This window comes from Nannospalax galili, unplaced genomic scaffold (genome assembly GCF_000622305.1).
Source record: "Nannospalax galili isolate Female #2095 unplaced genomic scaffold, S.galili_v1.0 scaffold708, whole genome shotgun sequence".
Classification (NCBI taxonomy): domain Eukaryota; kingdom Metazoa; phylum Chordata; class Mammalia; order Rodentia; family Spalacidae; genus Nannospalax; species Nannospalax galili.
Window position 1 is genome coordinate 561,331 of NW_008358110.1, and position 13,376 is coordinate 574,706.

The 13,376-nt window shown below is 39.8% G+C and overlaps 1 protein-coding gene across 3 annotated transcripts in view; it reads left to right on the forward strand.

The window, feature by feature from the left end:
- The window catches only part of Xrn1 (5'-3' exoribonuclease 1), a gene marked incomplete in the record, with an annotated part of 152,837 nt that overhangs the window by 105,216 nt on the left and 34,245 nt on the right, over positions 1 to 13,376 (forward strand). For 2 of the 3 annotated variants that reach the window (XM_029557813.1, XM_017795169.2), the window contains 3 exon segments: positions 2,049 to 2,256; positions 3,793 to 3,888; positions 13,080 to 13,188. In XM_029557813.1, coding sequence (XP_029413673.1) covers positions 2,049 to 2,256; positions 3,793 to 3,888; positions 13,080 to 13,188 — 413 coding nt within the window. 3 annotated transcript variants of the gene reach the window in all.

Below are 13,376 nucleotides of genomic sequence, written 5' to 3' on the forward strand. Positions count from 1 at the left end.
TTAGACCAGGTTAGCCTTGAACTCACAGAGTTCTGCCTGTCTCTGCCTCACGAGTGCTGGGATTAAAGGCGTGCACCACCACTCCTGGCTCTATGTACTTTTTATATTTGAATGGGTATGTCTTTCTTTAATTTTGGAAAATTTTCTTCTACAATCCTGTTGAAGATCTGGTCCATACCATTATCCTGAGATTCTTCTCCTCCTATGCCTATCATGTGTGAATTTGGTCTTTTCCTGCATATTCCATTCCTGTGTTTTCTTAAATTTTTCATAATCTTTGCTTGAGCAGTCCAATTCATCAACTTTATCATCCAGTCTTGATATTTTGTTTTCCATTTCATTCATCCTACATCAGGCTTTCTCCTGTTTCTAATTGGCTTATTGAGTGTTTCACTTTCTTCATTTCTGCCTGAGTCTTCACTATTTCTAACTCTTTCATGAATTCAGTTAGAAGTTTATCCTGTCTTCTTTTAGGTCTTTGATGATTGTGTGTTCTTTAAATTCATAGAATTCTTTGATCCTGTTTATAATTGTTCTTTTGAATTCTGGCCATATATCTAGGGGGTTCTCATTGTAGAACTCTTCTATAGGATTGTTGGTGCTTGGTGGGAACATATTATTTGAGTTTTTTATGTTTTCTTCGTTGTGACTTTGGCATGTGGGTTTCTTTTTTGTTTCTGATTCTGGGGTGAGATTCAAGCCTTCCTTTGTTGAATTTAAGTCTGTTTCTGTTTCTATACTTGATGTGCCTTTGTTATTTTCTTATTGGGTATGAAAAGCTGGTTGGTATAGGCTTTAGGTTCTCTCTTGATTTTATATTAGAGGGGCCAGATGACTCTAGTCCAGCTACTCAGGAGTTCCTGCAGAGGCCCAAGTGGAATGAGGGTCAGATGCTCTCAGCCTTTTTCCTAAGGTCTGGGCCTCTAGTCAGCAGGCACAATACAATTTGGGAAGCCTGCTAGGTGGAGATTGGATTCAGGCAATCTCAGGCAGTTTGCAAATTTCTGGGCCCCTACTAGAGGGCAAAGAAGCCTAATGCTGCATCAGTGGGAGGGGCTGTAGGTGGTCCCAATGTAGGGGGATGGACAAAGCTCGATTTTGCAAACTCACTGCCTCTCTGAGTTAAGAGGGTAAAAAAGCAGGCCTGTGCCTGGTTGTGGGAGTCAAGGCACAGTGGGAGGGTTCAAATTTACCACGGAAGAAGGCTGGTCTCAGGAATCCTAGGCAGGTGGGGGATGGGCACAGCCTGTGGAGTCCCTAAGCAACTAGACTGAAGGACTGAACTGTTCTGGTACAGGGGATCGGGAAGCCGTGGGTGAATCTGGACTGAGAGGGTAGTCCAGAGATCTGGGTTGCTGAGAGCAGAAGTGGGCCTGTGCCCAAGGCTAGAACAGGATGTCAGGGCATCTGATTTCTTGATTGATAGACAGCTGTGTAAAAGACTATCTGCCTTTCAGAATACTCACTTTTATACTCTATAAATATAGTTCTCATGAAAATACATATTTTGGGGACTGAAGAGATGACTCAGCAGTTAAGAACACTGGCTGCTCTTTGGGTTTGAGTCCCAGCATTGCACAACACAGGTGCACTTACATACATACAGGCAATACACTCATACACATAAAATAAAAATAATAAACTATGTTTTATAAAAAAGAAAATACATGTTTTATAGCAACCTGGAACTCATAAAAGAATTCTACTTTTCCAGTGCTCTTCAATATATAAGAAATGGCATTTTGAAAGAGGAAAAAATATTAGGTAATAGAGTTGAAACATTTGGCAGGAGCAGATTTTTGTTTTCTTCAAGGGCAAAGATCTAACCCTCCCTGAATTACATTCCCGGTTTTGTTTTGTTTTGTTTTGTTTTGTTTTGTTTTGTTTTGTTTTGTTTTGTTTTGTTTTGTTTGAGATAAGATATTTGAACTGGCTGTGTAGCTATGATTACCTCACTCACTTCTGATCTTCCTGCTTCTACCTCTCAAGTGCTGGGAGTATAGGCATGTTCAACTACGCCCAGCATTAATAGAACTTCTTACTTTTAGGTGCTCACCTGGTAGAGGTTACCGATTGCCAACAAGTGCCTTAGTGAACCTTTCTCATGGGAGTCGCTCTGAAACCAGCAATCAGAAGTTAACAGCCATTGTGAAACCACAGCCAGCTGTGAATTACTATAGTGCAAGTTCATCAGTTTCATCTGGGCATTTGGGAGCCCTCAACCATTCTCCCCAATCACTTTTTGTTCCTACTCAAGTAAGTTTCTCAGTCTTTATTTCTCTCCACTCTCTACAAATTGGTAATCATTGAGAATTTCTAAATGGAAACTTAATTTGAATTAGTTTTCCTTTTTTATTTAAAAAGTTGGTTCAGTGCCTGATATGGAGGTATGCACTTGTAATCCCAGGACTTGGGAGGCTAAAATAGGAGAATCTTGAGTTTGAGGCTATCCTGGACCACATAGCAAATTCCTGGTTAGCTACATAGTGAAATCCTATCTCAAAATCACAAACAAAATTAGTGCAATTGAGAGTGTTGTACGTGTTATGAATTACGTTAGAATAAGGAAGAAATGCATTTATTTGAATAATGATCTTGAGACTGTCCTCGCTTTCTTTTTATACATTTTTTAAATTAACACTTCCATTTCTTCTTATATAATATAAATTTCCTACTCAAGCTTGGGCTGGTGACAACACCTATAATCCCAACTCTTTGAAGTTGGGAGACAGGAGGATCAGTAGTTCAAGGTCATCTTCAGCTACATAATGAGTTTGAGGCCCACCTGTCAATAAATAACAAAAAGCAAGTTTCAAGTTCCTACCATGTAGTTTATGAGTAATTATCATGAGTAATTGTCTTTCCTTCATCATTCTGAGCACAAAAATTGACTTCTAGATTCCTATGAAGACTGCCAAATATTGCAAAATTCATCATCACCTTTTGTAGGTACCTAGCAAATCACAAATAATTTCTATATGAAACATGATGAAATATTCATATTAAAAATAAAATTTATTAAAATTATTCCTTGGTAAACAAGATTAACTTCACTATTTGAAATCAGTTAACTTTAATTCCATGGCTCCAGGTCTTGGGCTTTAGCCATGTTTTTTAGCACAAATATCATGTATCAATTACCATTACAAAAATTTATCATTCAAGAACAGTTGGAAAACACAAATAATGAAATAACAAAAACATAAGCAAAAATCCTCTCAAATTGAATAGGTAACCACTGTTAAATTTTGATACATGTTTTTTTCCAGTCTTAATTTGCATGAAATCAAGCCCCCATAAAATAAATTTATTAGATTGTTCCCCTGTAAGATGAAAATGTGTTTTGTTTGTTTTTATAAGCTATAAGGATTGCACCTTATAGCTCAGCCTGGCCTGGAATTCACGTCTCTCCTCTTGCCTCCACCTCCCAAGTGCTGAGATTGTAGGTATGTGCCACCTGGCCCAGCCAAGATGCAGATTTTTAAATATTTTATTTATTATTTTTATTTTATGTGTATCACTGTATTGCCTGCATATGTGTAAGTGTACACATGTCATGCAATGCCTGTAGAGATCATAAGAGGGCATTAGAATCCCTAGAACTGGAGTTGCGGACAATTATTAGCTGCCATGTGGGTGCTGGGAACCAAACCTGGGTCCTCTGTAAGAACAGCCAGTGCTCTTAGCCACTGAGCCATCTCTCCAGACCACCAGTGAATAATTTTAATAAATTTTATTTTTAATATGAATATTTCATCATGTTTCATATAGAAATTATTTGTGATTTGCTAGGTACCTACAAAAGGTGATGATGAATTTTGCAATATTTGGCAGTCTTTACAGGAATCTGGAAAAACTCAGCACTTTCAGCCAACTGTGCAAGAAAAGGTTAGTATTCTTTGTTCGTCAACAATTAGTTTTATAGAAAAAAAAAATTTTCATTTTTGCAATGCCATCTTTCCCTAAAATCTCATAAAATATCAAATAACAGTTTTAATCATGAATTTTTAAAATTCATGTCAGACATATAAATATTTGCACTAGTAAAACAATTATTTTTATTTTATATATATGTATGTGTGTGTTTGCTTTCATGTGTATATTTTCACCACGTACATGCCTGTTGCTTGCAGAAGTCAGAGGAGGGCATCGGATCTGCTGGAACTACAGTTACAGCTGGTTGTTAGCTGTCATTTGGGTGCTGGGAACTGAACTTAGCATGAGCGGCAAGTGCACTTAACTGTTGAGTCATCTCTCCAGCCCCATAATTTCTCTTTGAAACTAGTTTTGGGTTTTGTTTTCTTTTCTTTTGTTCTCTATTAGTTACTTAAAAAATTGTAATAATTTTAAAATTAGCAAATGCTTTAATGGCATTCATAAGCTTATTTTTTCTACTTGAACATATAATACGCTGGGAGTAGGTTTTCTTAAATATGAACAAACAAAATTTATAGAAACTAGAGGAGCAAAGAGGACTGAGACTATAGATGAGTGATACAGGCTTCCTTTAATCACATAGGTTTAATCCCTAGCACTGCCAAATAAGACAAGACAAAAGAGAAAATGTCTAGAGAGTAGAGATTCAGACCAAGAAGTAAAGACAAAAGAGGGGCTAGGAAGATGACTCTGTTAGTAAAGCGCCGCGCAAGCATGAGGACTGGAGTTTGATCCCCAGCGCCCAAATAAAAAACCCAGGTGGCCAGGCCACCTTTAATCCCAGCACTAAGAAGGCAGCGGCAGGTGTTTCTTTATGGAATAGAGGCCAGCTGGGGCTACAGGGTGACCCTGTCTCCAAACAAAACAAAACAACAATAGCCAGGTGCAGTGCAACAGTGTGTGCATGTATCCCAGTGTTGGGGAGAAAGACAGAAGAGGATTTCTGGGGGCAGCTGGAGAGGTGGCTCAGAGGTTAAGGGCACTTACTGCCCTTGCAGAAGTCCAGGGATCAATTCCCAGCATCCACATAGTGGCTAACAACCATCCATAACTCCAGTTCGGAGAATCTGACTCCATCTTCTGACCTCTGTGGGCATTGTACAACACGGTGCACTTACTTACATGTAGGCAATATACCCCGACACATAAAATAAAAACAGTAAATAAAAAAATTAAAGAAGAGGATCCCTGCAACTCAATGGCCAACCAGTCTAGCCAAATCACTTGAACTCTCCAAGTTTAGTAAAAGACCCTGCCTTGGGGCTAGAGAGAGGACTCAGTGGATCAGAATGCTGACTGCTTTTCCAGAGGACCCAGGTTCAGTTCCCAGCACCCACATGGTGGCCAACAACCTCTGTAACTCCAGTTCCAGGGGATCTGACACCCTCTTCTGACCTCCACAGGCATTGTATGACAAGGGTACACTGACATTCAGGCAAAACACTCATACACATAAAAATCTAAATAAATAGGCCAGGCATGGTGGCGCATGCCTTTAATCCCAGCACTCGGGAGGCAGAGGCAGGCGGATCTCTGTGAGTTCGAGGCCAGCCTTATCTCCATGGTGAATCCAGGACAGCTGGGGCTACAGGGAGACCCTGTCTCAAAAAGACCAAAAAAAAGAAAAAATTTTAAATAAATAAAAGACCCTGTCTCAAAAAATTAAGTGGAAAGCAATTGAGGAAAACACCCAATACACATATATACACTTGTACAAATACATACACACCAAAGAATGAATTCTGCCACACATAGTGGCATATGCCTATGATCACAGCACTCAGGAGGTAGAGCCAGGAGGATTAGGAACTCAAAGGCCAGTCTCAGCCACATAGGGAATTTGAGGTCAACCTAAGGTACTATGAAACCTTGTCAAAAAGCAAAAAACATTCCTAGGGCTGGAAAAATAGCTCAATCAGTAAAGTACTTGTTATGTAAGCTTATGGGCCTGAGTTCAGTCCTCAACATTTAATGTAAATTCCAGGCATGGTGACACATGCTTATAATCCCAGCACTTGGAAGGCAAAAACTGACACATCCATGGAACTCACTAGTCAAGCAACCTAGACTACTTTGGTAAGCCCCAGATCTCAAAACAAGATTCACCACACCTGAGGAGGAAGAAAACCCCAGGTTGACCTATGGCCTACACATACATACATATACATTCACACATACTCACACACATCTCTGCATACACAAATACACACAAAAAAGAATTTGTATTAAATTCATTTTTTACTGACCAGATTTCTCAGTTTAGGTCAAAAAAGAATGTTCTATTAAGTTTACAAACCAGTAGCCTGTGCAAGTAAAATCTCATCTGTTTTAATGTCCAGTAGTAGTGGAGGCATCATCAGAGCCAGGGATGAGAAAATTGGAAAAATAATGATTAAAAGGAAAAAAAAAAAAAAAAACCTATAAAATAGGGCCAGTGGCCAGTGAGATGACTTGGTAGGAAAAGATGCCTCCCACCAAGCCTGATCCCCTGAGTTCAATCCCTCTGGACTCACAGTGAAAGGAGAGAACCAACTCCCACAAGTTATCTTTGACCTGCACACATACACTGTGGTGTACACAATGCATGTGCACATGCATACACACACACAAATAAGTGTAATTTTTTTTAATTTTTACATTAAAAATGTTGCAACTAAGGATTTCTCTCAGTGATAGAGTACCTTCCTAGCATGTGTATGGTCTTGGCCTCAATCTCTAGCACCTAAAAGCTATGTATTGAATATAAGATTTATCAAGATCTTTGGAAACCTTAACAAGAGCAGTTTCACTACATTGACAAGAGTAAAGGACTGCTTAGAATAAGTTTAAGAGAAAAAGGAAAGGAGCTGGAGAAATGACTCAGTGATTAAAATGACTTACTGCTCTTCCAGAGGACCTGAGTTCAGTTCCTAGCACCCACATCAGACAGTTCACAACTGCCTGCAACTCCAGCCCCAGGGGGTCAGATTCCCTCCACAGGCATGCACAGACAGGGCACACACACATAAGTAAAAATAATAAGAATAAATATTTTAACTCCTCATTCCCTGTCTCTGCTTCCCAAGTGTTGGAATTACAGGCACGCACTATTATGCCAGCTCAGATAATTTTGCTCTATAAGGAAGCATTAGCAAGCTGTGCACAATGGCATTTACCTGTAGTCCCAGCTATCCGCTGCAACTCAGAAGGCTGAGATTGGAGAATCCCTTAGCCCAGGAGTTCAGAACCAGCATAGGTAGCACAGCAAGACTTTGTCTTTTAATGAATGAACAAATGAATGGAAACATTTCTCTGAATATCCTCTTATACCTATTGGTTCATCGTTATTAGCTTTTGCTTCTCCATGTTTTCACTTAAAAACTGTTCTGCTACACTGAATAAACTTCCTTTTCCCCTTTAACCTACCAGTCAAGGTTTAATCCAATATTTCCAATCTTCAAAGAAGTGGTATATCTAGATACTCCAGCATCTCATCAATCTCAAAGACTCTTCTCTGATTTATTTTATTTTATGTGTATATGTGTACTGCCTACAGGTGTGTAAGTGTACGTGTGTCATGCAGTACCCAAGGAGGTCAGAAGAGAGCATTGGATGCCCCCAGAATTGGAGTTATGTATGGTTGTTAGCCACCATGTGAGTGCTGGAAATTGAACCAAGTCCTCTGCAAGGCCAGCCAGTGCTCTCAACCACTGGACCATCTCTCCAGCCTTGTCTTTTCTTATTCTTATTTCTAACACCATCATTTGCTCAGTCATATAATCTAAAAAGCCTGGAATAAAAAATTTTTACTTCCTCAGCTCTGAGTCCCTGCTTATTCCCTCTTCTGCCCACACTGACTTCCTGCTCCAACTTCCGTGCCTCAAACAGTGCTGTCACCCCTATAAGAAATTTTTAGATGCTTTCTAGCTATCTTTTTTGAAACATGACCCTAAACCTTTCAATTCTTTCTTTGTTCCAACAATTTATAGAGTTTCAACTCAGTCCTGAACTAACCTCTGTTCTATGCTTTTCTGTTTCTTAATCTCTTTCACTTAGAGTTCTTTGTTACAGTATTTCCTAATTGGTCTTTCTTGAAGATCTTTTCACCTGTGTTGGCCTCAAGGCATAATTGGGTAAAGTATCTTCTGGGTTCAAAATCACTTTATGCTCTAAAGCACTGGATTGTGTTAAGTATTGAACCTTGGGATCAGGAATTCAGATTTTTCTGGCTCAAATTGAGCTAATCTATTTCTCTGTACTACTGTGACTGCATACATAAAATGAAGGCATTGAAGACCTCTGAGCTCTTTCACAGCCCTAAATGTGTTGTTTTGATACTTTTAAATGTACAAGGCTCCCTGTTTAGTACTATTAGAATCCAAACTCAGACTCCTTAAACTGATAGGGCCTTTTATAATCTATAACTGATATGGAAGATAAGCTGACTGCTAGTAAATAACTGGCCCAAAAACAACAGCTTAGAAATGGATTTGGGTGGGGGAATTTATTTTTATTTTATGTGTGTAAGTGTCATATTTACATGTATGTAAATGCACCTGTGTTGTGCAAAACCCACAGAGCAGATAAGGGGGTCAGAATCCTGAAACTGGAGTTACAGACAGTCATTAACTACCATGTGGGTGTTGGGATTAGAACCTGAGTCCTCTGCAAGAGCAGCCAGTGCTCTTAACTGCTGAGCCATCTCTCCAGCCCCCAAAATTGGTTTTGGTTTTTTTTTTTTTTTTTTGGTTTGGTTTTTTTTTTTTTTTTTTTTTTTTGTCTTTTTGAGACAGAGTCTCCCTGCAGCCCAGCTGGTCTGGAACTCATTATGTACACAACGCTGGCCTCATAAAAGATCTGCCTGCCTCTGCCTCCCAAGTGCTAGAATTAAAGGCATGCACCACCATACCCAGAAAAATAAAAATTTTTTTAAGTGCATTTTGGCCTGGGTGACTCCAGCACCTATCTATGTGCTGGGACAGTACCTATCAGTCCACTCAAGATTTAAATTTTTTAAATATTTTTATTTATTATTTTTATGTGTATGAGTGTATTGCCTACATATATGTGTGTGCACCTGTGTCATGCGATGCTGTGGAGATCAGAAAAGGGCTTCGAATTCCCTTGGAACTGCAGTTAAGGACAGTTTGTAGCCGCCATGTGGGTGCTGGGAATCAAACCCTAGTCCTCTGCAAGAGTAGTCAGTGCTCTTAACCGCTGAGCCATCTCTCCAGCCCCTTAAATTTATTGAATTTTATTTTATCTGTATGAGTGGTTTGCCTGCATGTATGTAAGTGTACCGTGTTGTGCAATGCCTGTGGCATCAGATCCTGGAACTGGAGTTATAGATGGTTGTTAGCTGCCATGTGGGTACTGGGAACTGAACCCAGGTCCTCTACAAGAGCAGCCAGTGCTCTTGACTGCTGAGCCATTTCTCCAGCCCCCCCCCCAGACCACTCAAGATTTAAAAGTCTCCCAAATGGGCTGCAGAGGTCACTCAGTGGTTAAGAATGCATGCTGCTCTTCCAGGGGTCCCAAGTTCAGTTTCCAGCACCCATATCAGGTGACTCACAACAACCTGTAAGTCCAACTCTCAGGGATCCAACACCCTATTCTGGTCTCTGAGAGTGCCATGCATATATACACACCAGATGCACATGCACATAGGCATAAATTTAAAAAATTTTAATGTCTCCCACTGGATGTATGGAAAGGATCTGTGATGTATGGACAAGACCAAGACCCTAATAAAAACTCAGGCTCCTTGTATGCAGGGCTTGGTGGCACACATCTTTAATCACAGCACTTGGGAGGCAGAGGCAGGTGGATCTCTGAGATCGAGGCCAGCCTCGATCCAGGCCAGCTGGGCCTACAGGGAGACCCTGTGGGAAAAAAAACAAACAAACAAACAAAAAAAAAAACTTAGGTTCCAAAGACCATTAGAATAAACACTCATTCTTGAGCCTGCCTACTCTCTGTCTTGAGAGAGTACACCTTTACGCTGCTCTAATAGACTGTCTTTGCTGAGTATCTTTCCTTCAGTTCTTTCTCTTAGAACAGGAACCTCTGAGAACTCTGGTCCAATGGCATAACAACACCATATAAAATATGTCCAGCTATTTGGTAAACTAGTTTGTTCCCATCAGATCTTTTTTTTTTAATTTTATTTATTATTTTTATTTTATGTGTATGCATGTATTGCCTGCATGGAGGTAAGTGCACCCGTGTCATGCAATGCCTGCAGAGCACAGAAGAGACTGTCAGATCCCCTGGAACTGGAGTTACGGACAGTTGTTAGCTGCCATATGGGTGCTGGGATTCGAACCTGGGTCTTCTGCAAGAATAGTCAGTGTTCTTAACTGCTGAGCCATCTCTCCAGCCCCCAGAATGCTCTTTTTACTTTTCCTTTCCCACAAACAAATGATTCCCATTTGGGATTGTGTTCTTTTTCCTTCTGCTTAGAATATCCTCTCTTCCTTCACTACTGAAATCCGTCTAGATCTAAGTCAAGGTCTGCTATTTCCTGAGACTCATGGATATAGTCTTTTTTTAATTTTTAATATTTTTATTCATTATTTTTGTTCATTTTATGTGTATGAATGTATTGCGTGCATGTGTGTAAGTGCACCCGTGTTGTGCAATGCCCAAGGAGGTCAGAAGAGGGTGTCAGATCTCCTGAAACTGGAGTTAAAGATGGTTGTTAGCTGCCATGTGGGTGCTGAGAGTTGAACCCAGGTCCTCTGTAAGAATAATCAGTGCTCTTAATCTCTGAGCTATCTTTCCAGCTCCATGGATATATTCTTTCATAATCTTCTGCATGAAATTCAGTTTATTTCAGCTGCGCACTGTCATGTTTTACCTATCTTAGGTATGTTACAGGAATTGAAAGCACCTAATACAACACTTGAGTCATGAAGTATTAAGTAGCCTAACCCTGATATTCAGGTGATAAGCAGATTTGAGAGAACTCGTCAAGATATTTTTTTAATCCAGGCATTTATTGGTGAAATACAGCAATGTGCCCAACACAAATAGTTTTCAAGAGACATCAAATGGAGTAACCCAAAGAACTATATTCTCAAACACAACATTTGCTTTCCATTTAATATGACACATCTTTTCTGAAATGGTACTTTGAATTTGGATTTTGTAATTTGAGCTCAAATGTCAGTTATTGGGAAGAGCTGGGAATCAACCCAAAGCCTTGTGTATGCTAGACAAGTGCTCTAGCACTGACCTCTATGCCTGGTTTTTAATCTAGCTAGAGCTCCACTGGTCCTGGGGCCTGCTTGTTAGGCAGAGGCCATGGGAGAATGGTGCTTCCTGAGTTCATCCTAAAGGAAGGGTGCCAGGTGGTTGATGACAAATGCAGGGCCATCATGATAAGAAACTGCCAAAGGGTGATGGAAGGATCAGAGAGAAAGCGAGAGGATGAAAGCATTAAGGAGGATAACAACCATTTCCCCTTCTCCAAAGGGCTCTCCTAATTTCTCCACTCTATCCTCATTTGAACCTTACCATGTTGCAGTCTGGCTTCTTTTTATTTAGTTATTGTTATTTCTTATGTGTATGAGTATTTTACCTGCATGTATTTATGTACCACATGTGGGCTGGTACCTTCAGAGGTCAGAAGAAAGCATCGGATCCCCTGAAACTGGAGTTACAGCCCACTGTTAGCCACCATGTGGGTGCTGGGAACCGAACCTGGGTCCTCTGCAAGAACAGCACATGTTCCTAACCTCTGTAGCATCTCTCCAGCTCCCTATCTATCTACTGAGCCTAGTGTTTTAATTCCCTTCCTTAGACTCAAAATCCCTCATAAAGTGCTGCTGGACCCAAAAGCTCTACCAGCCTCTGTGCCATGATAGAAAACACATGCCTTTTAACTGTTAAAAGACTGAAAGTCCTGGCTGTTCCTGTAATTGTGAGCTCACTGGATAGTTCTTCCCACTCCACTGCATATCACAAGTATTTTAGAGCACACTCAGTGCCAGTTAGGACATAATGTGCCTTTGCACCCAGAATTGAAAAGAAATAGGACTTGCCAAAAGCAGAATGATGAAATGCTTTGTATTAAAGATCTCCAGCCTCCACTGTTGCCTCCTTTTGGGATTCAACTGCAGTAGTTCCTTTTTGCCTTCAGACTTTCTCTCCCTATAGAAACAAGAAATGGGGGTCAGGGGGTGGAGGGAGGTGAATGGAGAGATAGCTCAGTGGGTTAAGAGCACTTGCTGTTCTTCCAAAGAACCTGAGTTCAATTCCCAGCACCCACATGAGACAATTCACAACTGCTGTAACTCCAGCTCCAGAGGATCTGACGCACTCTTCCGGCCTCTGCAGGCAAACATACACACAGAAAAAGGATCTTCTAGAATGTTTATGTGAAACTTAACTCATGCCATTTTACTAATTGTGTTTATTTATAAACTGTCTTAATTACTGTGGTTTTGTGGTAAGTCTTGCTGTGTGGTAGTAAAATTTTGTCATTTGACAATATAAATATTAATTTTAAAAATCAGCTATTGAGCCAGGCGTGGTGGCGCATGCCTTTGATCCCAGCACTCGGGAGGCAGAGGCAGGCGGATCTCTGTGAGTTCAAAGCCACCTTGGTCTACATAGTGAGTTCCAGGACAGCTGGGGCTATAGAAAGACCCTGTCTCAAAAAGACCAAAAAATTAATATCCTCAACTTTCATAAAATACAGACAAAAAATTGAATTTTTAAAAACCTTTTTAGTGGAACTTTATCATAAAGGAATGAGGAGAAATCTCATCAGCTTGCTCCATGTCCCACCCCAGTTCTTCTATGATTGCTACTCCCTATCCCCACTTATACTACAGGTAATTTTGTTTTGAAGGCTTTTCTTTAGTTTCTGTATTTGTTATCTTCAAAATTAGTTCAGATCCATTCTGTTGTAAAGCGCACTTTTGGAAATGTATATTTAGTATCTCTCTTGCTTTCTAACTAATGCATAAAGTACGTGGAGTGGTGGCCATTATGTTAATAATTCCTATTTCTATAGTGATTTTTGGTGAGTTTTGAAAATTCTGTACAGCTTTAGGGATTTTTTTTCTAAAGATTTTCATTAAAATTTTATTAGTTAAAGTAGGAAAAGAATTATATTAAGGTCTGCTTAATTAATGTATGAGAATTTTAACTTTCAGGGTACAGTTCCACCTCAAGAAATAAGTCAAGTAACTCAACAACATAAATCCAGCTTTAATGACAACAGTGTTAAATACCAGCAAAGAAAACATGACCCTCACAGAAAATGTAAGTTTTAAGTTAGAAAAGTATATTTATGTGCTATCTGCTTCCTTTAAATAAAAAAAAAGCTTTATTGAAATATAATTCACATACTATCAGATAAATTCGTCAGAAAAATGGCTCAGCAGGAAAAGGTAGTTGCCATGCAAGCCTGGCAACCCGAATTTGATCCCAAGACTCACATGGTGGAAGGA